Raw genomic sequence first — 26775 nt, 5'->3', positions numbered from 1 at the left:
GGGTAGTCTTGGAGGACTGACCCTTGTTTTTCTTTTTTGCCCCGGCTGGGGACTTAGAAATATAGGACTTCAGCATCCCCTTGTCAGCCAGACGGTCCAACGTCCGTTGTAGGCTGAAGCAGTCGTTGGTGTCATGGCCAACTTCCTCATGATATTGACAAAATTTATTTTTGTTCCTGGATTGAACGGAACTTTTCATTGGATTCGGCTTCTCAAGGGACAGCCGGTCCTTTATCTCCATGAGGATGGAGTTGCAGTCCTTGTTAAACTCGTACTTTGGGACGTACGGTTTAAATTCTTTCTTCTTCTTCTGGGACGGCTGGTCAGAGTCACTAACCGCCCAGACCTCTTTTCTCTTCTTGCTCTCTTCTTTCTTTTTAGCCGGCTGAGCAGGCCGGTTGTCTTTCTGCTTGTCAGACTTCTTAGAGTCCGACTGGCTACCAGGCGAGCAGAGGTCAGTAGCTTGAATATAGCTTTCCGCCTCCCTCAGGGCCGCCTGTAGGGTGAAAGCCCCTTTTCTGACTAGGTCGAACTTAAAGGTCGACCCGTCTCTCAGACCTTTGAAAAAGTCTGTAAAAGCTACCTCATCAGACATCCCCTGAATCTGAATTCTGATCAGGTTGAACCGCCTGACATATGAGCGCATCCCTTCTCTCTCTCCCTGCTTAACAGTGCTCAAATCAAGGCTTGTTTTCTTAGCAGGGATGTTCATTGAGAAGTTGAAAGCAAACAGGAAGGCAAGCTTCCTGAAGCTGTCTATGGACCCGGTTGGCAGGTTGCTAAACCATTGTTGGGCAATGCCCTTCAACGTAGCCGGGAAGCATCGACACCAAGTGGCATCATCCAACCCCTGCAGATACATGAGGTTGGTGTAAGCCATGAGGTGATCTTCCGGATTGGTGGTACTATCATAGGTACCAACCAACACATTCTTAACCTTAGCCGGCTGAGCCGCCTCGGTTATCTCCCGAGTGAACGCAAAAGGTTGTTCACCCAAGCGCAGCAGACGAAGCTGCTAGTCCAATGGCTGGACATTTGGATATGCCGCCTGACCCCCAAAGAAGGCCGACTGCATGAAGTGAGGAGGATACTGCCCGTAAGCCTGAGTAGGCACATACGGGGCAGCTCCAATCATATGAGGGCCAGAATGGACGGTATTACTGCCTGTCTGACTCTCATGCAAGGAGGGTGCACTCCCTGCAGAAATGTTGTTGAAGCTGTCTGGAAAATTCGACGTTGAAGCCGACTCAGACAGCGATTGGTTTCTCTTCCGGTTGATGATCTCCCGGGCATCAACAGTTGATTTTTTACTTCTCACCGGTTGCTGAGTCCGGCGAGTGTTATTGGTGTTCCTCCCAGGAAGGAGAATTTTTGACCAATCAATGGTCCCGGCTGCCTTCTCCTTTGGATGGGGAGTGGGCTGCCGGTTTCTGACTGACTTCCCCTTCTCTGGAGGAGTCTTCTTCGCCGTCTGGCCTTTACTTGGGCCAGCCCGGCTCTTGGTGATCAGCTCTGTGATTTCACCCTTGAAACTTGTCATGAATCTCATGAGTTTGTCTCGAGTGACAGGGGCTGATCCAGCGGCCGTTTGGGTTTCCCCTTCCGGCTGCCCAGAGGGTCGACTTGGACCCGCCTGGGAGGCACCCCGTTCCAGAGTGTCTCTGGGCCGGATGCGTTTAGTTCTGAGAGAGCCGTCTTCGGCTGTAAAAGCTTCGACTTGAGGGTCTTCATCCTCCTCATGGTCTGTAAAAACTTCTGGGTCTTCACCCAGACGGTTAGGGGGCGGTACAGACTCTTGAACCATCTTCGAGGTACTCTCCCCACAGACGGCGCCAAATGTTTTGGGTGTTTTTGTCCCTTGAGAGAGTTACGTCACGAAGTCTGATCCGGCTGGGCTGTACCTGCAAAACAACGGAGACCCCGGGTGGTTGGAGCTCCGCCTCCGACGATCAAGTCAGTAACTGGAAACGGAATAAAGAGAACGGAAATTTAGGTGGATATCTGCTCGGATTCCAAGCTCAGGTCTTTCTCTGATGTAAGAGAATAAGAGTGTAATAAATGATTGAATGTGTCCCCAAAATGGGGGAATATCTCCCTATTTATAGGGTCGTTGGAGAATGTGCCCCTATCTAGGTCATTTGACCTAGACTTTAGTGGGCTGCGCCGTTTTATGGCGCTCCTAGGGATTTGGGCCCTTGAAGGCCGCCATTTAAGAGGCATATCTGAGGGCGCCAAGTGTCAAGAGGATGTTGAGCCACATGGGCCATCCTGAGCTCGACACGTGGCCTTCTCTTATTGGGTCACCTGTCTAGGGTAATTTTTACCCTAAACAATTATTATTATTATTATTATTATTATTATTATTATATTATTATTATTATTATTATTATTATATTATTATTATTATTATTATTATTATTATTATTATTATTATTATTATTATTATTATTATTATTATTGTTATTGTTATTATTATTGTTGTTATTATTGTTATTATTATTATTGTTGTTATTATTATTATTATTGTTGTTATTATTATTGTTGTTATTATTATTATTGTTATTTTTTTTTGTGTTATTATTATTATTATTATTATTATTATTATTATTATTATTATTATTATTATTAATATTATTATTATTATTATCTCAAAAACAAAAAGTCATACAACCTACAATAAATTAGTGGGTAGCCGAGATACAATCTGGGCCCCCACTCCGCTAGCTATAGCAAAGCCTACCCTAGTAAAAATATGAGCTGCAGCAGGTGCTCCAATGCCTTGCGTCGTCGAGAACCTCTGAATTCGCTTAAGCAACGCAACAACCTCCTTCTCTAATTCACCAAACGAAGAAAAGGAGAAGGGAATGAACCCATATCCAATCTCCTGACAACGAGCCTCATACTTAACCCGCTTCCGATGAGCTGCATCAGCCACAACCCGTCCAGGAATAAAGTCAGATAGCCCTGACTGTGTCAAAGGAGAAGATCCTGTCAAATCTACACAGACATCGCGACCACGATCCCAAGAATAAAGTAACACATCAGCAGGTCTGAGGGCCTCGTCGTACCCTCTAGACAACCCAATGTCAACCTCTTTCCTTGCTGAAATCCCAGAACGATAGCAAACATCTACTAGGGTATCCCGAACAACATTATGTCTATGTTTAATACCCACGATACCAGCACACGACACCGCGTGATCGCCAAAAATATCCCCTGGAAAAACCCTCAAACAAGCAGAGCACGGTGTCGAGGCAGAGAACAACGGAACACCCAATCGGTAGCATAACACACATCGGTAAGTCTTTGCGTTCATAGTCTGACCCAATCTTGAAATAGGAACAGCCCGAAGCCAAGAAGACGTGTGATCTCCTTGCTGAGATTTCCACAATGCTGATAGACGAGGGGATAATGAAAAGGTGGATTCTGCAGAATCGGTAACCTTCGTGAAATATATATCTGCCAATTTCTTCATGAGTTTCGGGGCAGCAACCTCACTAGGATTACTTAAAAAATCAGACTCCACCACGCCATTAAACAGACCCAAAGCGTCTTCAAAAGCTCGACCATGACCAACAATGTCAGCATATCGTAGAAGCTTTGTCTTCAACCCACTAGACTGTAACCGAGAAGCAAGAAAAGCATAATGCCGAACATCACCTGCAGAATAAACACCAAGCCCTCCAAACGCAAATGGTAAAGTTGCAAGCCGCCACTGCCAATCGCCAAACCCAGGTCCTGAGGCAGTAACAATACGCTCCAAAGAAGATTGAAGAGTCCCGTCAAAAGTGCGCTGAGCCGCCTCAAAAGTACTAGGGGACAAGTACGCAACGCAAGGTAGAGTTTAGAAACTCCGGTACAAGCCCTAAGTAACAATAGCTCACACTGAGGATCATCCAGCGTAGCAACCTTATCCATAAGCGCAATGGTCTTGGTCACCCTATGCATCACAAGCTCACTACTAAAACCAGAATCAGAACTAGCAGGACCACCAAGCAACTTAACACCACGCGAAGGTCGAGCAATGTTAGGTGGAAAGACACCCAGAAGCCTGCTTCGGGGGTCTTCTGTAGGCTAGAAAACTTCAGTTTTGTCCACGTTAAGATGTAACCCAAAACGAGGCCCTTCCTCCATAATCAGCTGTAAAATCTTACCCACCACCAATGTGTCACCAATAATAGTGCCGTCATCTAAATACCAAGCCTGAAGACATACATCAAAAGTATCTCTGATTTTACACACCAAGGGTTTTAATACCATAGCAATGCAAAAAGCAGAGGACCAAGGGGATCACCCTGCTGCACCCCCTGAGATGACCATAAGGTGTGGTCCCCATAATACAATCTAGTTGGATTAGAGTAGCATAATTCAACCAACCGCGAAATACCTGGACAACGACGACAAACTTCACGTAACATGACCGCACGATCAACTAGATTGAAGGCATTACGAAAATCCACCAACAACATTGAAAGACCAACATCAAATCCACGAACCTCAAGTAATCGATTCACAACATGAAGAATGGCCTCACCGCCTGAAGAAACCCCAACGCCAAATTGAAGACCATCAAAGTAGCTTCCCAAAGATTGTCTAACCATAATAGCATCGACTTTCGAAACCAGACGCCGCCAAACGGTACCCATAGCTATAGGACGAGTTCCACCACCGGGCTTGACAAGGGGTGTGAGTGGAGCACTAGCAATATACTCTCCTAGTTCCATAGGACATCTACCAGCTAGAAACAGATTAACCACCCCGGTAATAGAGTCAACCAACTCGTTTGAGACAGCCACATCATCACCACTCAAGCAATCCATAAGGTGTTGAGCACGTAACCCATCCCTACCACGCGATGTGCCACGCGGGAAACTCTTAATCCGATCCAAAACAACAGCAGAGGAAGCAACGAGATGAAGTTGATCAACAGGAATATCAACAGGCAAGGAAGAAGGTGAAGAAGAAGGGTGTTTTGAAAGCAAATCCGCAAGAGTGGCCTCATTATACAGAGCAACACCTGAAGAAGAAAGAACCCGGACTGCAGCGGTGTAATGACCATCACAAATCTTCCTACGACACTGTTTGATATTACGCTCTTCAAAATCAAGGTCCTCATCATCAACCACCGACATAGTAGGAGGATCCTCGACCAAAGTTTCCTCACAAGCTGCACACTACCACCTGGTGCACCCCAAGAACAAATAGCCCGAGAAATACTTTCTTCTTGATGCCGACGCTTTACGGAAGACCTTGACTCACGACTACTCCGCGGGCGAAAGGTTTTAAGGGTGCAAAGAGGTAACAATAACAACGATATCCAACTAGAAATGTCATTAGGGTTAGAGATCACCTTATCAAGAGCACCTTTCAGAATCCGAGAAAACCCCAAACGACACTTGGGAGGGATAGATTTCACAGTACGAAACCCCATTAAGGAGAGCCACATCAAAACCACAAAACTGATCTCGCGCCAAACCATCCACAAGTCCAATATGAGCCGAAGAAGAGGGAGCTTGTGGCCTGGAGAAATTATGAAGCACAAAACGAACAATACCATCTCCTTCATCAGGGGGTGATACATCCTCACCCCTATCATGACGACACCAAGAACGAAGCGTATGAGTTTTGTAACAAACCCCACATAACCAAATCCCCATACGCGTAAAAGTAACTTCCGCCTCAATATAAACAGCCAAATTAGAAGTAAGAGACTGACGTGTAACATCCCGCGCACCAGTACAACAATGACGATCATGAAGATGCTTGATTAAAGAACGCCTTGTTAGCCCATTGCCACTCCCATCTTGACACCCACTAAGACCCACGAAGGGACAATGAAACTTCACCGACATGGCTACACACAGCCACCACCAATACCACTCGAAAAACAACACTTAAAAAACCCAAAAAAAATCCACCATAAACTGCACCCAAAAGCATAATAAACTGCACCCGAAATGACCAGCAAAATGCACCCAAAAATCACAAAAAACACCACCCAAACAGACCAAAAATTTGCACCTCAAAATAACAAAAAAAACTGAACAGGAAATTAGAGACAAAATGCACTCAAAAAAGGACCCAAAAGCACCAAAACATACCAGAAACTGCAGCAAGAAGAAATGCAAAATTGCTGTGCGTAAAACACCAAAGAAAACCAAAGAAGACTGCCTGCAAAACTGCACCAACAAGCAGCCCCAAACACCAAAGAACGAGACCCTAAAACTTGACTGAAAATCACCAAGAAAACTGCCAAAAACCCACGTACAAAGCAGCCCCAAACTCGCTCATAAACTCCCCGAAACTCGCATAAAACTACCCGCAAAACTGCACGGTTAAACAACCCCTTCAACTCAACAGAATTCCACCCAAAAACTGCTGCCTAATCGCCGGCAAACCTGACCTGACACAACGCCGTTGAAGCAGCCACAAAACAAGCCCTGAAACTTTCTGAACATACGCAGAACCAACCCGAGAAGAGCCTGAAAATCGCCCTGAAACTGCCCAAAAAAAAACCCCTTGAAACAGCCTGAAAAGTGACGCAAGAAATGTTGCCCGAGAACCCTTCGCTTGAAATGCGGTTGACCTGACGTTGGCGCCGGAAAATTGACGTGGTGTTCCGGAAAAATGACGTGGAAATCCTAAGACTACCCAGCCCTTTGCTGTTGTTGTTGTTGTTGTTGTTGCTGTTGCTGCTGCTGCTGCTGCTGTTGGTGTTGCTGTTGGTGTTGTTGTTGTTATTGTTGCTGTTGCTATTGTTGTTGTTGTGTCTGCTGCTGCTGTTGCTGCTGTTGTTGCTGCTGCTGCTGCTGCTGTTGCTGTTGTTGTTGTTGTTGTTGTTGTTAAGCAAAGTAGGCCAGAGCAAAGCAGGACTCAGCAAAGCAGAACATCTCTAAATAATAGGGCCTAATTATGGGATAAGGTGGGCTTTATAAGGGGTTTTAACTTTTAAGGACTCGTTTGGCATTACTGCCGATCTTACTAAATATAAAGTCGCTTAACTCTTCCCATATGTTCATACTCAAGATATATACATTCCAAGAGTTTGGGTGTGTAATCTCTTTTACTTTACGTTATTTACATCTTTAGACTTGGCGATGACTCTCAATCCATAACACAATCGATCATACTAAGGGTCTATTCACACTTACTTAATTTCAGTTCAGTTCAGCTCTAATCAGTCCAGCTCTTAATTTTCCTCTCTCACAAAATATTCATTTTAGCTCAATTCAGTTCAGTTCAGCTCTTAATTTCCCTCTCTCACAAAATAATCATTTCAGCCCAGTTCAGTTTAGTTCAGCTTCAATCAGTTCAGTTCAGTTCAGCTCCAATCAGTTCAGTTCAGTTCAGCTCAATTCAGTAAATGTGAACAGGCCCTAAATCATCCAAGCAACCAAACATACCAATTAAATTCTTGAATAATTAGTGACCACATATAATTTAATGTTGAAACCTTTTTAAACTACCTCAGTGTTAAATAACGCCTTAAACGCATAAAGCACCTCAAACCTATCCCTCAGTGTTTAGAACACCTTAAGTGCACTTAATTAGGCACCAAAATATAATTTAATCCTTGTATACATAGAAACTTAAATAACTTATTTCCCATGCTTATAGCATCAATAAAAATTATATAAACCATAATAAAATTCCCTTTTGATATTTCAAACTCAATTAAACATACAGTTTAATTAAATATGCTCTCTAGAGAGTGAGGGATATAGCTCAAATGGCTAGAGCTTCCCTCCTGATTCTAGGGAATCATGAGATCGATTCTCATCACCCGTCCTTGTGGCTCTCTAAACACCAAAAAAAAAAAAAAAATTAAAATAAATAAATAAATATGCTCTCTATCATGCTAAAAATAAAAGTGTGGTTCATAATCAATATGCCAACAATTAGTTCCAAACATCAATTCACCTCAAATTATTCATACTTCAAAAATCAATCACCAACATTAATCCAATCACCAATTCCAACTAATACCTATCATGCTACTATCCAAGAATTAATTAAACAAAAGCCTAGCATGCTTCTATCACTTAAGTAATTACCGAGTACGCGAACGTACTTTGAATATGATCTCAAAAACGTCACGACTAAAGGAAATCACTCACTTGGAAGTCTACTACAACCCAAAATTACAAAGAGACATTAATGCCTATTCAATACACATTTCCAGCAATATATATACACTCTTTAAATCACTTTTAAACCCTTTAAAACATGCTAAAACTTAATTAAAAATCCCTACTTTTATTTCCAATTAATAGGTAATAAAAAAATCCTTTCAAGAACCCCTCCAAAAAAAAAAAAAATCCTTTCAAGAAACATGATTCTAACCTCTATACACTACTACATTTTTAATCAAATGCAACGACTTAAATTAAGCTAATGCAACGACTTTTTTTTTAGCCGTTGCAACAGAATAATCTAATGCAACGGCTGTACTCTAATACAACGACATATTGAAAGCTGTTGCATCAGACCACCTTAATATGACGGTCATGATATTAATACAAACATAACATATAGGCGCGTACCTCCCCTCCTATTTTTCCTAAAATTTCAAAACCGTTATTGAAAATCCTTTTGAGCTTGCCGCTTACTCTCTCTCCTCACACTGCCAGTTTCATCTTCGTTCCTTCCTCCCTCTATGTCAATCAGTTCATTAATACTAGGTTAGATCCCGTGCCATGCACGATGATCTTTTTTTTTTAATTGATTGAGAAATATTATAATCATAAATTAGTCAAGAAATAATAAAACTATGTGATATGTTAATTTGATATTTGCAATTTTAACTATAGCTTCCAATACACAACTAAAACAAAGTAGGCAAAAAAAAAAAAAATCTTTATTGTAAAATAGGTCACTAATTATTTAAAAATATTAATTTTTGGTATATATTGCCCAATTTTTTTTTAGAAAGATTTGTGATTAAATTTTATTTTAAATATAATAAGTATTACTTGTCAATATGGAATATGCACAAAAAAAAAATTGATTTTTGTAAATGATTTGTTTCCTTAATTAAAATATATATTTTTTTTAAAAAATAATTAAGGACACACAAGGAGATGACACGTGTCGTTGCCGGTGTCTCTTTTAGTATATAAGTATTGATTTTTCATTCCCCTTCAGATTAAATAGCTAGGGTTTTGTTTTGGTATTCTACAACTCTCTCTTCCATATGAAATTTTCAATTTGTGTTTGTTCAATGTTATTTCTACAGGTTTAAAAATTCGATTTTAGAAAATGTAAACCAATTGAACCGCTTGATAATACACTTGAAGGTTAATCTTCCACTATTAAAGATAATCGCTGAAAGGTTAGGCCTTAAATTTTAATTTCAATTTCGTTATTTGTTATCTTAGAAATTCTAGGGTTTATAATTTTGGTTTGAAACTTTTTATAAATTGGTTTTGGGAGAAATTATGTATAGTCAACTAATTTGATAGGGGTAAATGGAGCAAATTGATGTTCTTTTTACTTCAATTGTCACCAGATTTTATTTGAGATTTGTCTTATCTCAATGGTTTTTAGTTTTTTAGCATTTTTTTTGCTAATTATCTTAGTTTGCTTCATGCTTTGGCAAACTGGTACATTTTGTTATAAAATATGATAGATCTACTGTTTTGTTGTTTGGTTTGTTGTGGAGACTTGAATTTGATTGGATTTGTAATTAATATGGCTATCTTGAAATAAGTTGTCATGAGGGATGAAACTATTTTTTAATAGTCGATGACAAATTTTGGATTGTTAGAAATTTTGCAGTATGTTTGTGATTTATTATGCAACAATATTTTAACTGTATTAGATCATCATCTTATTTTATTTAAAAGTGTTGATTATTATTAATCTTGTTTGTGAAGTTAAACAATTAACCCCAATATAAACAATAGTATCCGAGTCAACTCAACCATAATCCTTCATAGTTAACCCATGTTAGATATACATTTTCAATTCATTACTCAATTATAATAATCTTGTCTAACTAATAGTTAGCACTAATATACTAAAACTAGGGGTGTTCAGATCCGGGTACCCGCGTTTTCGGGTACCCGAAAAGGCGGGTACCCGGATCTTTGGGTAGTTGGAAACTCAACCCATGTCCCGACCCGAGAAAATCGAGTACCCGGGTTTCGGGCATCCGATTTCTCGGGTCGGGTCACAGGGTACCCAATTAAAAAAATTATCATTACAATAAATTTAATATAGCCTTTTCTTCTATCCTTACAAAATCACAAGCTGCTTATACATTAATTACAATCACAATAATCAAAATCAAAAGCCAAAAATCAACAACAACCAAAATCAAACATAAATTAAACTTTTACACGCTCATGAACAACAAAACCACAATTAATTAATAAAAAACTAATGAAATCAACTCAAACTGATGATTATAATTTATAATTATAATTGTCCAATTAAACCCTAAAAAATTAACTGAAATATTTTTTTGGGCCGTAGAAGTGAAGATCTATTGAACATGAAGTGATTGGCCGCCGGAGAGGAGATGAGATGACATCTAAGAACAAACAACTAACCGGAATCCTACTGTTTTTACTCGTGATTTTCTTCCTCGCTATTTGAAGCATGATAGTTTAAATCTCTGTTCGGAGAAGACGATTATCGCTCCTCTTCGTGGAGAAGATGATGCTCGCGCCTCGCCGGAGTAGCTCTGTTATCGTCGTGGAGCCGTAAGACATTGATGGACATGTAGAGAGGGAAAGAGAGTAGAGATGAGAGTTGTAGAGAAGGGAAGAGAGCATGTAGAATTGTATATTGTACAGAGGGAAAGAGAATATGTAGAGGATAGAGAAAAGAGGAATGACGACTTGTTAGAGGAGGGAGAGTACGATAGTTGGAGTAAGTATGTACCACTACCTGGTATGGGATATGCCCAACCTATACCATAATAAAAAATTAATTTTTGCAATTTTTTTAAAGCTAAAAAGAAAAAAAATAAGTAAAAGTGACAGGAGGGGGTAAAAGGTTGAAACCCGCTAAATTGAATCCAACTCGCGCGAAAGGTATTACGAAGGCCGGAAAACCGCTTAAACTATATCCAAGAAAAACAGAGTAGATCTGGCTCCGCAACCTTTCAACTGTATGAAGAAGAGATCGTCCTTCAAGAGGTGTAGCTCAGCTCTCCCTTAATTGTTGTCTTCTCTATCAGGTGAATTGTTCTTCTCAATTTTAGGGTTTATTTTTGTTAATTGAAACATTATGAGTGAATTGGTTGGGTTAATTACTCCTTTTGAGTAGTATAAGTGGATTTTCGTATCAGTGGGTTTTGGTAGTGTTGTTTTCAATTTCTTCGTAATTTTTTTGAAGTATCTATGTAATTTGTGTTGGAGCTATGTTTTAATCTCTAAATTATTTTTTTTTGCACAATTATTTAATTATTTTGTAAATAATATACTGCAATATGGGGAGTATATGATAGAAGTTGTTGGATCTTAGTAGGCCAATTTTATGAGCTGTTGAACTTTCGGTGAACTTGTTAAGGCCATTATAAATTTCCTTGAATTTGGAGGTGGGCTTAATTTCTGAATTGAATTTAGTATAATTCCTTAGTTCTAAATTGACATTAATACATGATTTGGAGTTGGTATATTTGCTTTGTTTGATATGGTCCTTGACTCACAAACTTGTATTGTAGCGACATGGCTTTAGTTGATGGTGATTTCAACCATTCGGAGCATGGTTTGGAGGAAGGCTTTTGTACTCCTCTTCGATGTGTGGTTGAGACTCAAGAAGGACAGATTCACGAGGTATAATTAGTTTTGTGCCTCTATGTTTTTTATGTTCTAACATGTCAAAGTTGTTTTGTGGGCATTGTTAATACATGTACATCATTTTAAATCAAGTGAATTGGAGTACAGAAATTATATATGTGAATTGGAGTACAGAACATAAATTATATATAGGAAGCAAAAATAATGCATGACACAAAACAGTAAGCTAATGGGTAATCATCCGAAACTACAAAGGTGTAAGGCCAACGGTTTGCCTCAACATTCAACTGCAATAAATTTTTAAAACACATTACTAGTTTTCTGACAAAGTTGTTCAGTTCCTAAAAATCAGAAATTTGCTTGATTATAACTTGAATACCTGCTGTTTACCATCATGACTTGAACTTTAGAAATATTGAACTTAGAAAGCTTATATTATTTGTGTTTGTTTCTTTTTTATGTGAAGGAAACTTCATAATAGATTGTTCACATACATTGTTCACATAGCAATCTTTCCTGTTTGGATGTGAGAAACAGAGTTCATACAATAGGACAACAATAAAGAAACCCAATATATCAAAATAGGATGTTTTTTAGAAAGCCATGTAAGTGTGAACTTAAATAGAAGCTTAATACACCACTTGCTCCACAAAGTATTCAATGAAGGTTGAAGGCACCTCAGATAATTTTGTCATTTTGTTTCAATTAAATCATCTTCACTTAACTGAAGTTTATCCTACTACAGTATTTATGCTCCTTACACTTACCAAACTTTATACAATAAATCTGCAATTGGTCTTGAAGAGTAGTAAGAGCAATCCAATGAATCATAGCAATTATAAGTAACCTCTGTCAAAGTAACAATGCCACAAAACAATGTAAGAATAGATGATTTCCTAAACACATGAGGTGAAAGATCCTTATAAGGTCTGTGAGCCTGTAGATAATCAGAAATATTGAACTTCCTTATAAGGTCTGTTATACTTGTCAAAGTTTTTTTTTGGGCAGTTTTAATTGTAGACTTCATCATTAGAGCATTTAAAGGTTAATGTAATGTGTTTATTTGGCAGGTGGAGTTGTTATCAACCCCTATTGATTCAGTTGTAGATGACTTAAACCATTTGGAGGAGGGCTTTTGTACTCCTTTACGCTGTGTGGTTGAGAATGAAGAAGGACAGGTTGAAGATAAACTTAACGACCCTGAAGTAGGTATGGTTTTCAGTAGTTGGGAGGAGGCTGACAAATTCTGGAGGCAGTACGGGAAGCAGCGAGGTTTTGGTGTGCTACGTGCAGCTGGTAATTACAAAACTGAGAATGGTAGAAGTGATAAAACTAAGCTGAGGAGTTACATATGGAGATGTGAATGTGCTGGGCAGCCTGATATAAGACGAAAAGTTAATGGGAAAAGGGTTTATGGTGGTGGTTTAAGTTTGCAATTAAATCGTAGGAAGACGAAGAAATGTGGTTGTCTTGTGCAAATGAGGGCAGCTTGTAAGCAGGATGGTTCATGGGAAGTTAAGAAGGCAGTTGTAGTGCATGTGAATCACAATCCTACTCCCCGGAAGTCGAGATATATTTCAATGTTTTGGCAAGATGAAATAAATAGTGTGGTTAAGAGGAAGCTCTTTAATGACTGCAGTGCGGGCAGTAAAGTGACACAAGTACATCGTAGTTTGGCAAAAGAGAGGGGCGGAGTTGAGAACATGGCCATAACCGAAAGAGACCTAAGGAATGTTCTAGCTAAGGAGAAGAAGTTTAAGATGAGTGGTGGTGATGCAAATGCAATGCTTGCCTATTTTGATAGGATGAGTGCCGATAATCAGAACTTCTTTCACAAATATAGGGTAGATGATGAGGGTAGGTTGACCGATGTGATGTGGGTTGATGCCCGGAGTAGGGTAGCGTATGAGGAGTTTGGGGATGTTGTGTGCTTTGACTCGACATACATTACTAATGAGTATAAGCTGCCTTTTTCTAATTTTGTTGGTGTCAATCATCATGGCCAGACCATATTATTAGGATGTGCCCTTGTATCTCATGAGGACACCGACACATTTGTGTGGTTGTTTAACAATTGGAAAGAGTGCATGAGTGGCAAAGTCCCTGGTGGTTTCTTGACAGATCAGTGTCCGGCAATGAGAAAAGCATTGAGTATTGTAATGCCCGGTGCGAAGCATAGGTGGTGTTTGTGGCATATTCTTAACAAGTTCGGCACCAAATTGGGAAAGTATTCGAAGTATGAAGAATTCCATGACGTTCTGCTTAATGTCATATATGACAGTTTGACCGAAGAAGAATTTGAGGTTAATTGGACCCTAGCAATAGAGTCATATGGTCTTGCAAATGACGACTGGCTTACAGGTAAAACTGAAAATACATCTTATTTTAATGTGCAATAGTTATTGATAGGTATGGACAACATTATAATCTCTTGAAATATTTCTGGATTGCTAGACTGAGAATTTAAAGCATGAATGTTGTTTTTTTTTTTTTGGGTGTTTATTCTATAGGATGAATTGTTACTCTAGATTAAAAGTGCAATCGACTACTCTACATTGTTAGAATTCCTAGATATGACTGTTAAGTTAATCTTCAGCCATCATAAGATGTCTTAGTCAGTCACTAACAATCTAAGAATTAGGACCTACTGCTGCTGCGGAATTCTAACAATCTGTTTTTTTTTTGTTTTTTTTTATTTTATTTTTTTATAGTGTTGTATGATGAAAGACATATGTGGATACCGGCTTATATGAAGCATTTGTTTTGGGCGGGTATGAAGACTACACAGCGCTCAGAGAGCATAAATAGCTTTTTTGATAAATATGTAAAGAGCGACACTCGTTTGTATGAGTTTGTAGAAAGGTATTGCGATGCTATGGAGAATCGGGTGAATTCGGAGAAAGAAGCTGATGCAAACTCTGCAATGAGGGTCAGACATGTCCTTACGACTTTCCCTTTTGAAAAGGTTTTTCAAAAGTTCTACACAGATGCTAAATTTGAAGAAATATAGGAGCAGTTGGCAAGGCTGTTGTATGTCAGCGTTGTTTCCAAAACAGAATTGTGTGGTAATGTTGTTGAGCACTCTGTGGAAGATAGAGTATGGATCTATCTTAAAGACCAGAGGAAGGAGATTCCTATTGACAAGAAGAGAGTTTACAGGGTCCATTTCAACATTGAAACCAAAGAGGCGGCTTGTGAGTGTAAGTTATTTGAGTGTCACGGAATTATGCGCAGGCATCAATTCAAGGTGTATGATGTGAATGACATAACTGAAATTCCCAAGAAGTATATATTAAGGCGTTGGCGTAAAGATGTTCAAAGGCGTCACACTCGAGTGAAGGTGGCTTATCATGATCCTTCAAAAACAGAGGAAGTCAAGAGGTTTGATAGCCTGATGGTCCGTTTTGAGAGACTTTGTCTTAAAGCATCAGCGCAACAAAAGTATGTTGAAATGGGTCTTGAAGGACTTTCCAATTTAGAGGAATCCATTGATGCTGCCATCAGGAAGCAACTGATGATGCTAATGTAGCCATGCCATCAGAGGATGCAATGCCATGTGATGATATCATGACCGAGGGTTATAGTAATGTTGTTGGTGTCGAGGATATAGACCTTACACCACAAGTTGTACCAGCAACTAAGTCTACTGACTTACCTACTCATGTTGGGGATCCTCTTTCACGCAAGAAAAAGGCCCATAGGCCAAGGACTAAAAGATTCCTAGCCTGTACAGAAAAGAAAGGGAAGAAAGCATCTACTTCGGTGCAACAACAAACTCAAGCTACTGCATCAGGCATTCCGGTAATATTACTTGCTCTTAACTATTTATATGCTAAATATATGTCTTGTATTTTGGTGGCTTACAAATTTTCTATATTTTTTTTTTGTGTCTTTGTATGAAGGTGCAGTGTTATGGCTTGAATGTTGATGAACCTGTGACTCCAATTCCGAAGCCAAGGAAAAAAAGAGCTAGGAAGGCCAAGGCCAACACTGATGTATAATTAGTGCAATCTGTTTTTGGTAATGATGGGCCGGTGTTAAGTCCACAAAATCGGTGGGTTGGAGGTATTGGATATGGTCCGGCCTACGGTGAACTTTGCTACTTCACTAGGTCTTATAATAATTGTCCAAACTGGGTAGCACGGGATGTCCTTCCATTTGTTTCCGGTGCTGGACTTTATACAATGGCAACAACACCTTCCAATTAGAGGGCCTATTTTTGTATAAAGCTACATTTAACTTATATTCCTATTATAAGCTTCCCCTTCAAAAAAAAAAAAAAAAAAAGCTTTGGCCTGTTTTGCTAATCTAATCTTATGTAAAATCGAATTATTGCTTCTGATAATATTAGTTTATGTGTTGAAATCACTAATATAAATTTTCTGATAATATTAGTTTATGTTTCTCATAATTTTCTAGTAAATTTATTCTAGATATAATACAGTTATTATACACCACAAAATGAATGTTTTTAAAAAAATTGATACATATCGTATAAGTCACTATTTGTTTAATTTTCCTTTCCCCAGAAGGACATACATATATCTTATCTTTACTAATTGAATTTCTTTACTTCTTGTAAATCAATTCCAGTTCTTATGACCGACTCTTTTCTATTTTTTCTTCAAAGGACATAAATCTTATCTTATACTTCGTATATATGAAGAGTTGTTGATATTAATTTACTTTGAGTTAAACCTTTAATTTACTTTGTTACTTTTGCCCAAGTTTTGCTTAGAAATTGATTACCGTTAATATAAATTAGTATACTGTTATATTGTAGATAGACTCTGTTGTTTTTCAGGAAGCTACTGTTATATGTTAAGTACATACTGTTATTGTATTGAAACGGATATTTTTATCCTTGAAAGGACAAAATCATATCTTATACTTCGTATATATGTAGAGTTATTGATATTAGTTTCATTTGAATGTAAACCAAGTGTTTTTCCCTACAGGTATTCTTTGAAACTGATTACCGTTAATATATATAAGTGTACTGTACTCCCTCTGTTTTTAAAAAAGTTGTTCCATTTCTCTTGTATATATAAAGAGTTATTGATATTAATTTACTTTGAGTTAAACCTTTAATTTACTTTGTTACTTTTGCCCAAGTTTTGCTTAGAAATTGATTACCGTTAATATAAATTAGTATACTGTTATATTGTAGATAGACTTTGTTGTTTTTCAGGAAGCTACTGTTATATTTTAAGTACATACTGTTATTGTATTGAAACGGATATTTTTATCCTTAAATGGACAAAATCAACATATCTTATACTTCGTATATATGTAGAGTTATTGATATTAGTTTCATTTGAATGTAAACCAAGTGTTTTGCCCTACAGGTATACTTTGAAATTGATTACCGTTAATATATATAAGTGTACTGTACTCCCTCCGTTTTTAAAAAAGTTGTTCCATTTCTCTTGGACACGCAAGTAGATGATATCTTTGATCGAGATGATTTCAACAAGTATAAATTGTAACAACTGAAAATGAATAATGTATTCATCGAGATGATTTGAACAAATAACTACAAGACTATTTTTTTTTTTAATACATCTACAAGACTATTTTTAGGACAAAAGAATAGTGCAAAAAATAGAATTAGAGCAAGTATTTAAAAACGAAGGGAGTACTTTGTATATATAAAGAGTTATTGATATTAATTTACTTTGAGTTAAACCTTTAATTTACTTTGTTACTTTTGCCCAAGTTTTGCTTAGAAATTGATTACCGTTAATATAAATTAGTATACTGTTATATTGTAGATAGACTATGTTGTTTTTCAGGAAGCTACTGTTATATTGCAAGTACATACTGTTATTGTATTGAAACGAATATTTTAAAAACGAATACTTAGTAGGTACCGTTATTTAATTGATCCATTCTTATTTAATTGACTCAAAATTTATGATGAGTCACTAGTAAAAGCAGAATGTTATTACAAACTTCAAATACGACTCTAGGACAAACTACTTTACAAATATTTGTTACTTTAATACTACAAAGTAAGAAATTATAGAATCAACTGGCATCCCACTAACTATAACTAATTACAAAATATTTAATAGTTCATTTCGATATTTAATTAGATTGAATGGACGCATATACTTAAACGTTGAAGTTACATAGTTATGGCCGAATGAAGTGCTCGAATCTTCGCCGTTCAAATCCTTCTCGCTCTATATGGGCGTGAAGGTATGACCCATCTTTAATTCCTGCTTCCTCAACCGTCACACGATCATCCTAGTCGACCCCATTTAGCCACAGTCGGACTCATTGTTCATCTACGTTTCGGTCGGTGGCCCATCGTTTATATAAACTCAAAATGGGTGTATTGTTTGATGCTCTAAATTTGTAAGTGTTGCGACGTTCAAATAAATCAGATATGTGAAACAGTTTACAATTGGTGGTATTTACTCCCACTGGTCGAACAGAAATAGACTTCCCTTCCTATGCGTAACAGTATAGAGGTAGTAAATAACAATATGTAGAACAAATTTAATCAAATACAATAAAAACATAACAGTATAATATTGTAATATTGATAAACGTTAAATATCATTCATACTACAATAAACTTTATGTACTTACAGTGTTATAGGCTAGAACTATTTCATTACTGCAGAAATCTCTGTCAAAGGGTGTCTCTGTAGGCGTAAGAAGTTGACCTTTGTGATAAAAGCGCAAGATGCTTGGCCTAACTCCGGCCCTTTGTGCATAATGAATAAAGGTGGAATCGAAAGTTTCCTCCAAATCCAATATGTACACTATACCTTGGTCATCCACACCTCCTCCCTTTAAAAGCACGTCACACTTACTAGAGAGTGGTTTTCCGGCAGAAACGACGCTATCACCGGTTTTATCAGTTGCATCGCTAGAAGATGAGGTTGACATTTCCTTCCTATGTTTATATTTTACGTAGATTGTTCTACTGGGTTTATTTTGGGGGGCAGTAAACTGATGATAGTTTACTTGGGTGGGAATATAAAGAGTTACATTATTTATTTTAAAAGTTTGGTGATAGCATTTAAAGTTTCATTAAATTATGAACTCTCATTTACTTACTAGTGTACTTTTAAGTTTCAAGCATTAAATATTATAATGTAGATGGTTGAGTTACTTTTTTCATAGTCAAATAACAAATACATATGATATGATAGTATTCAGAATAAATGGTTTTATTCGATTAACTAAACTACCAACATTTAGACATAATCAACATAGCAACAAACCATAAAACATAATCTACCAAAACTACCACCTTAAGTAAAGATAATTAACCATACTAAATTACTCCATTAATTTGATAAAGAAAAACCAAACGTATCACATGATATCAGTGAGTACATTTGTGTAGTTTAATGCGACCCCCATATTTTCAATTTCCCATTGCTATTATCCACGTAATAGGTCTTCACGTTTAGGGCAATCTTGGTGTACTTGTATGCTATCCCCTTCTTTTTTTTTTGGGTTTTGCTTCCCTACAGATGTCCCTAAAGCAACATCCGCCAAGAGCTTCCGACGTATACACTTCGGCAGTGGTTCTTTCCTGACCTTGATGTCAAATGGCTGCAATAATTTAATGTATGATCATTAACAAAAAATTTATGTACATACGAAATTTAATAAGTAATGAAAATTTGTATTAGCATTACCTCTTGATTATTGGGTTGGTCTGCCATTTCCTTTAGCCAAGAATTTGAAATGATGTACCATAGCATGACAAACAAGTTTCTTATATAGGCACCATGTACCCCTACGTACTTTAATAGCCTTTGAATTTAATAGTACAAGTTTAGGCTGCACACATTTTATTGTCTTATTTGATTAAAAAATTGACAGTTCAACAATAATCAGTATGTCATGTCTTCTCATGAAAATAGTTTGATTATAGTTTGACTAAGTGTACTACACGTTTTACTACCGTGTATTTTATTATTGTTACTATAAATTCAAGAAAACGTGAATTTTATTGTTTTGTTCTTTCTTTTCAGACCCTTTAAAAAAGGAAAAATAAATTTATTAATTAGTTTTATGGTATTGTATTATTTTTATATGTCACCTTACTTCTTTACAATTGCTCTTTTTTTACTCAAGCAGTGAACTTCACAAAATTTCAACTATGGCAGAAGTTCAAAATTATAACAATGTCAACCAAATCCTCCCTTCCGAGTATTACATCGTACCACCATCCAAAAATACCATTTTCTGGGAACCACCAAAAACATCTAATCCAGAGCTCAATTTTAATGACTTTAAGTACTTTATTCCATCCCCCGAAACGGGTATAATGGTTCCTGTCAAAGAAGAGGTGCTTAGGGCCATTGTTTACAGTCCCGAATCACCTTGGGAGGAAAATCTGAAGGCCATGGTAATGATTAGCGAAGATGGTAAATCCAAACCAATTCATCTGCCCAACATCGTTGATCTTGTTGGAATAGTTAAATTGCCAAGTACTTTTTGGAAATTAGAAAAGTGGTGTCTTGATTATAGTAGTAGTTGTGCTACAAAATTAGTACCTTCATTTCTTGAGAAGATAGCCGACCCAACTCCGGACCTGAAATTCGAGGGCCCGGTTTACGCTTTAGGTTTGGAGAAGGTTCAGTCTGTGATGGGCTCCTTCACTGACGGACTTCAAACTTTTTACTCAACTGATCGTATATCGTCTATCGACTATATGATTTTTAATGGTAGGGACAACACTATGTTTAAGTACAAGAGGTTCATGACGGTTCGCCTTGAACCGGAGTATGTGCCGGGGTTGCTAGAGTTTCCCATAAGTTGTTGCATAATAGTGTGGAACACTAGAGGTGTTAGTAGACCATCTTTTGAAGAAAACCTTGCAAGATTGATTTGTCTCCATCATCCAACCATGGTCATACTAACCGAAGTTCGAGTTAGCAAAATCCATGCAGTCAATGTGGCTAATAGCTTTGGGAATTCCATGAATTGGGAGATAGTTGAAAGCATGGGCTTAAGTGGGGGTATTATTGTCATATGGGACACACTTAAGAGTACGGCAAAGGAAGTCCATATCAAAGGCTCTGACAAATTACCGATCCTAATGACGGGAGGAATTGTGGTATTAATTTATATTAATTCATAACAACAATTTTATTTGGGATTTATATGTTATTACATAAGTAAATGAATTAATAACAAATCTAATTTATTGACAGCCTGTAAGGGTCGTAGAGGAAGGTGGCCCGTGTTTTGATGACCAAGGTGCGGTGGACGATGATGGGATGGCTTCGTTCAACTAAGCTGTTATTTAGTTTTAAGTACTGTTAAATTTAAGAACTGAACTGTTTTAGTATTTTCAAGTACCGTTATATGTAACGTAGATCTGTTTTCATAGTGGTTGTTTATCACAATGGTAAATCTTGTGTTGTCATTCGAATATTGTAATTTGTGTTTTATTATTGTCATTTAAGTTTTATTATTAATTTTGAATAGCCCGTCTGTTTTGCTAAAGTATTTACATAATTTAATTTGGATGTAGAAGTTTATCACTCATATTAACATTATACTAAACTGTTCCTCCTACAAATTAAAAACCAAAATTGGCACCGACATAGTAAAGTAGCACAAGTATAACCTAAGTTCTTATGTTAATCATCTATAGCTTCATTTAGTATTGATAAACAACTATTTTTATGCATAAACAGCTAAAAGTATGTCCAATACTATTACTTTATTTTTGTAGGATATGAAAGAGTTGGTATTAAAATGATAATGACAGAGGTCCAATTGTTTTTTTGGTAAATCTATATTGGTCGGAAGTGCTCTATGATACTTACAACATTTATCCTCTTTGGACGAACACCATCCATCTGTGGTGTAAACACACGTGTATTAATTACCATCTCCCTTCTTTGGAAAACGCGCATCTACAAATATCATTAGAACATCATTACACCTTGTTGCTCGGAAAAAATTATAATACGCAATAAACTAAAAACTAACCGCAAACATAGGATCCAACATGAAACGCTTGCTGCGATCAGCATAACGAGCAGCCCAAACTTTTTCATACAACTTGCTTGCAGCACTCACATACTACATAAAAAGACATTGGACATTTACCCTGATTAATTGACAACATAGCAAGTAACTACTGCCCTATATAATTAATAAATCCAGGGTAAGAAATTTCAACCGCATCAAAGACTTGGCCCCTTTCTGCAGCAATTCCAGCACACATATGAAGCGTCACTTGTATCCCATCAACACTTAGCAATACAGGATTGTCCCTAAAGCTGTAATTATAATTTTTTTAAGAAGAAACGTAAGTCATACTTAAATGAAGCACTGTATGAATAGAATAAATATTGCATGTAATACCTTTGTGACTACAATCTGCGCGAGACATTGGAATGAGATCTTATGTAGTCATATAATGGAACCCGTAATCTGCGGAACTTCCTCGGCCGCCAAGTGTTCACATAACCTTCAGGAAGCAAAGGTGAGTCTGAATTTTTCCTTTTTCGCCGACTTCGTTGTGGGCTAAACCCTCTATCTCTGCCATCCTCTTCTGAACTATATCCAATTTCAAGTTCAATTTTTTCAGGGCTTTGTAAAGGTTTAGGAACACTACATAACAGCAGGTCCAAATCTCCCACCCTCTGCTGCTCATAAGCCACCACCTCTTGCCTCTCTCTCTCAAACTCCATGCCCAACTCAAATTCCAACTCCATTCCATACATCCTATCACTCTCGCACTTCTTTAACAATTGTATCTCCAATTCAAACTCATAGGCCAACTCCAACATCAAGACCATTCCCAACTCCATCTCCCTTTCAACTTCTATTACCAAGTCAACAGCGAACTGAAACTCCAACCCCAACTCCAACTCGACTAGCAAATATAATTCCCTTTCTCTCTCCCTTTTATGACTATCGGTGTCATTTTGACTTTCTGTATCTCTGTCCAAGTCCAAGTCAAAGTCTAACTCATATGCTGTAGGAGATTGCAAGTTCCTATGCTCATTATCATCCATTACATCACCCGACATTAATGGAGAATCTACAGCATAGTCATGAACATTTAAGTCGGGTTGCACATGTGCATCACCAGAACCTGATGCCAAATCCTTTTTCTTAAAGTATCCGTACCGACGCTTTTTCACACACCTAATGTTAATGTTAATCAGTTCATCTACTACATCTACACACTCCTGTTGACTATGCACAGCATTGAACATCGATTGATACACCTGCATTAAGAATACCTTAAGTTAAGATGTAATATGTTGGTTTAGATTCATTGCTCAAAACATAAATAAAAGTACGAATACCTCCTCCATGACCACAGCTGGTCTTTTCAAGGGCATCACATCTTCCGTATTCATTTCATGGGCACGGCCATACGCTGCTTTTACAGTCTGGAAAACAAAGCGTTTGGATTTGTGTCAGCAATATTATGACCATGTATAAATATAAAGACTATCATCAGAAATAGGGCTTGTGTATCTTCTGGTTTTTTTGCATTAAAATATAATCACTTACACCAAGTTTGCCAAAATCACCATTCACATGCCGATCCCCCTTCTTTGCCTTTGATATCTGTTGTGTGGTCCACACTGCCATCCTAGGGAAGACACCCCATTGAATAGGTGTTCTTTTCAATCGATCTAGGTAAAAGATCTACAATATAAAATTCATTTAAAATAAAAGACAACCCAAATGTTTTAAAAAAAATATATATATATATAATGATTGATTGTTAAGGAAATATATCGCAAGAAATATTGTACACCCTCCACAACTTTTGGAAAAACCCATTGGGTAGAACCTCCTGGCAAAGCTTCCTATAGCATGCATAAGCTGGTCGATTACTAAGGAGCACCAGTCATAGGACTTTGCATCCTCAGCTACAAACGCTGCAGGTAAAAACTGGGGGCATAACCTATGGCTTGTTGTAGGACACAGTATATCAACTATAGCAAGGAGCAAAAAGGCAATCTTGAAATCTGAAGGATCCTCCAATGGACCTTCAACTGCTTCAACAAGGCTTTGCCTAGGAATTCCTTCCACCAAACTGGGTGTAGTTCTGCTGTACCAACTACGTACACGGTCCAGCATAGAACTCATTTCTTCGGTGGCTTTCTTGGGTACCGACTTCTTTCCCATCGGAATACCAAGCACCCAATGAACTTGAATGGGGCTAAACCCAAACTCTTTGACATCAATGGTAACAATAGACCTAGAGTTCACATCCACCCGTGTCGCAAGCCAATAACATAATTTCCGTGGGAGCTGCCTGTCAACAAGGGCATACAGTCCAGCAAAACCCATTTCCTTCACTAACTTTCGTTTATCTTCATCAAATTTTCTTATTGTTGCACCGAAACTCTCAACACGGCAATTCACATTTACAGGCTGCACACACAAGTTAACCTGTAACAAAACCTAATAACAGGTATATATTTAAACTTAAGACAAACGAAGTAAAAATAAAATATTTAATGACTCCAAATACCCTTTTCAATTCCTTAGAGCATCTTTCAATTACTTTGCCGAGTTCTTTCATCTTCCCACCCTCGCTAAGAGAATTGTCCTACAAAAACAAAACGATTTATTTTAACTGAACCGGAAAATAGGGCTCTCTAATTTCAATACAATCCACAGAGGGAAATAACAACATATACAACCTACAGCGACTGACAATGAAAAACTCACCCTAAACACATCCGCACTCACTTTACGTTTGCGACACCCGTAACTTGCATCATTACCCACTGATGAATCAATCACATCCTTAATACAATAAATTATAAACAAGTTCAGTCATCTGAATAGAACAGAACATAACAACAATGAGAAGATATACACAAAGGAACCACAGAGACATGAGAAGATATACACAAAGAGATAAGAACTTGACAGAGCTAGGCAATGGATAAGAAACCAAAACCCAAAGAGTTAGATAAGCACTTGTCAAAACTACTAGATCAAAGAGTCATAAACTAAAGAGTGCAGCTAACTAAACTGACTATCCGGGTTATCTAAAGCCTCAAAATACTCCCCATCATCAATTGTAAGCATATTGCCTCAAACTATTATATAAGATTCATCTAAGTTATGTAAGCTTTCTAAAATACTGAAACTAATCTTGTACCCCGAATAAACAAAATTTGTGAAATAGGGGAAGTATTAGTAAGATCTAGTACGCAGCCAAAAGCAAAAAAGAAACAAACTTTTATAATTATGAGTAGGAAATAATGTTCACTATAAGTGACAAGATTTATGACCAATGTGATTTAGATGAGAAAAAAGGGAGCAAAGATATTTTCAATTTTCCGTTCATGAAAATAACTAGTGTCTTGTACACTCTTGTTTTAATGATTCAGCTGTTACTCGTGGAAAACAAAGGCTTACCAAATAGTATGGTGGCAAAGATATTTCCATAACCAACTCAACAAATATGAAAAAGACGTGCCCATGACATAAATAATTATTTAAAGGACATAATCTGGAAAATCTAAAACTTATAGATGCTAATTGTGCCTGCTTTAGTTTAGTGCTTTTTCAATTTTCTAACCATATTCATATTCTTCGGTATGTATAAATGTAACATGGAGTATTTTAGTTGAATGTGAAAAGTACGACACTTAAATTTGCTTTGGAGTTTATTTATGAGTAATCAAAATAATCAACCAAGCTATTATATGTAAGCTATTATATCTAAGATATGTAAGCTTTCTAAAACAAAATAATCAACTAAGCTATTACATAAGTTCTAACTATACCCCAAAATTCCTATAGTTCAAATCAAAGCTTATAATCTCTGATCCAAGACAATTCAAAATTAATTCACACTTGTAATTGCATAAAAAGTACCCACTATCTAAGATGACATTTTGATTGCATAAAAAGTACACTACAAATTAAGGAATCGAAAACCAATACACCCCCACCCCTAACTACAAATTAAAAATACAATATATACATCAAAGAACAAGCCAACATAAAAAATAATTGTGAATATTGCCTGTAGAAGGTTTAACAGGTTTTCATATGACACAAAGGAATCTCCTAATTCCAACATGTCAACACCAATAGAGGCACCAACCTCATCAATTCACCATCAAAGATACCTACCCCAACCTTAAATCTTCCCAACCATTTGCTAAAACAAAGATGAAGAATTCATCCTATAATGAAATAATAGAAAAATCAAAGATCCAAACACCACACAGCTTGAGATATTTGGCACAAGCAACTAATGTTCAGAAACTTCAAAACACAGCCAGAGGAATGTCCTAACAAGGCCTATTGCAATAGGAGAAGGGAAAAATGCAGTAAAAACTATATTACTCAATGTACAACCTTCCATCACAAGTCAGATTATAAGGGTTTGAAATTCTGAATTATATCTGCCTGGTTAATTATTCGAAGAGAAAAACTACCATCTCATCTTAACAGCCACAAACAGAGCCTCCATAAAGTCCATACTTTTGTCAAAAACGTTTGGCAGATAAAGAAACGCAACACATCACATAAGCTCACACAACACATCACATAAGATATACATCAAAGATATACACCCAATTCTCCAAAAAAACAGTAAGTACCTCTCCTAAATCGCCACGGCGAGCACCTCCGCTTCGAGCACCTCCGCTTCAAGCACCTGCTCTGCGACCACCTCCTCTGCGACCACCTCCTCTGCCACCACCTCCTCTGCGACCACCGCCTACAAACCGCAATTCGCAATTATCAAACAAACCAAAAAAGAAAACCCCCAATCGTAACTGAAAACAAACATAATTACACTATAATTTCAAAATTAGGTCATAAAATTACCTGACAGACTAAATTCAACAAGCTTCTTCCACAATAAGCTTAAGAGGGAGGCGAATTTTGGTGAAAATACAACACCTTGTCGTCGCTTCGATGAGATAGAGGGAAGAGCGAGTGCTGAGGAAAACACGACCAAATGAAGGAGGACAGAGAGAGATGAAAAGGAAAGAGGTAAGAGGAAAGAGGAAAGAGGAAAGGGGTTTTCCGATTCAACTGA

The 26775-nt window shown here is 37.5% G+C and overlaps 1 protein-coding gene and 1 pseudogene across 6 annotated transcripts; one reads left to right on the top strand and one right to left on the bottom strand.

Annotated features, from left to right (window-relative positions):
- The first annotated feature begins 11124 nt into the window (after window positions 1–11124).
- On the top strand, window positions 11125–15276 carry LOC145639815 (protein FAR1-RELATED SEQUENCE 5-like; annotated as a pseudogene). The gene is made up of 4 exons (XR_014114934.1): window positions 11125–11185; window positions 11672–11783; window positions 12818–14108; window positions 14459–15276. The product of XR_014114934.1 is annotated as a protein FAR1-RELATED SEQUENCE 5-like (transcript).
- A 3756-nt stretch (window positions 15277–19032) lies between these two features.
- LOC145639096 (uncharacterized) lies at window positions 19033–26775 on the bottom strand. 5 transcript variants are annotated; one of them, XM_081690245.1, is made up of 11 exons: window positions 26562–26775; window positions 26333–26451; window positions 24438–24515; window positions 24238–24315; window positions 23265–24137; window positions 23054–23140; window positions 22101–22972; window positions 21916–22015; window positions 21723–21815; window positions 19412–21646; window positions 19033–19325 (listed from the first exon to the last, which is right to left on the bottom strand). In XM_081690245.1, exons 5-7 carry the CDS (start codon window positions 23343–23345, stop codon window positions 22109–22111), a joined length of 1032 nt encoding a protein of 343 aa, XP_081546371.1. In that variant the 5' UTR covers window positions 23346–24137; window positions 24238–24315; window positions 24438–24515; window positions 26333–26451; window positions 26562–26775; the 3' UTR covers window positions 19033–19325; window positions 19412–21646; window positions 21723–21815; window positions 21916–22015; window positions 22101–22108. The 5 variants fall into 5 exon arrangements, with proteins under 5 accessions (XP_081546371.1, XP_081546368.1, XP_081546369.1 ...); XM_081690242.1 differs by having other exon boundaries at window positions 23265–23402; XM_081690243.1 differs by having other exon boundaries at window positions 21557–21646; window positions 23265–23402.

The sequence above is a fragment of the Chenopodium album genome, chromosome 7 (genome assembly GCF_948465745.1).
Source record: "Chenopodium album chromosome 7, dcCheAlbu1.1, whole genome shotgun sequence".
NCBI classification, from domain to species: domain Eukaryota; kingdom Viridiplantae; phylum Streptophyta; class Magnoliopsida; order Caryophyllales; family Amaranthaceae; genus Chenopodium; species Chenopodium album.
The sequence above is the reverse complement of the archived record's forward strand: the minus strand, read 5'-3'. Positions and strand labels throughout refer to the sequence as shown.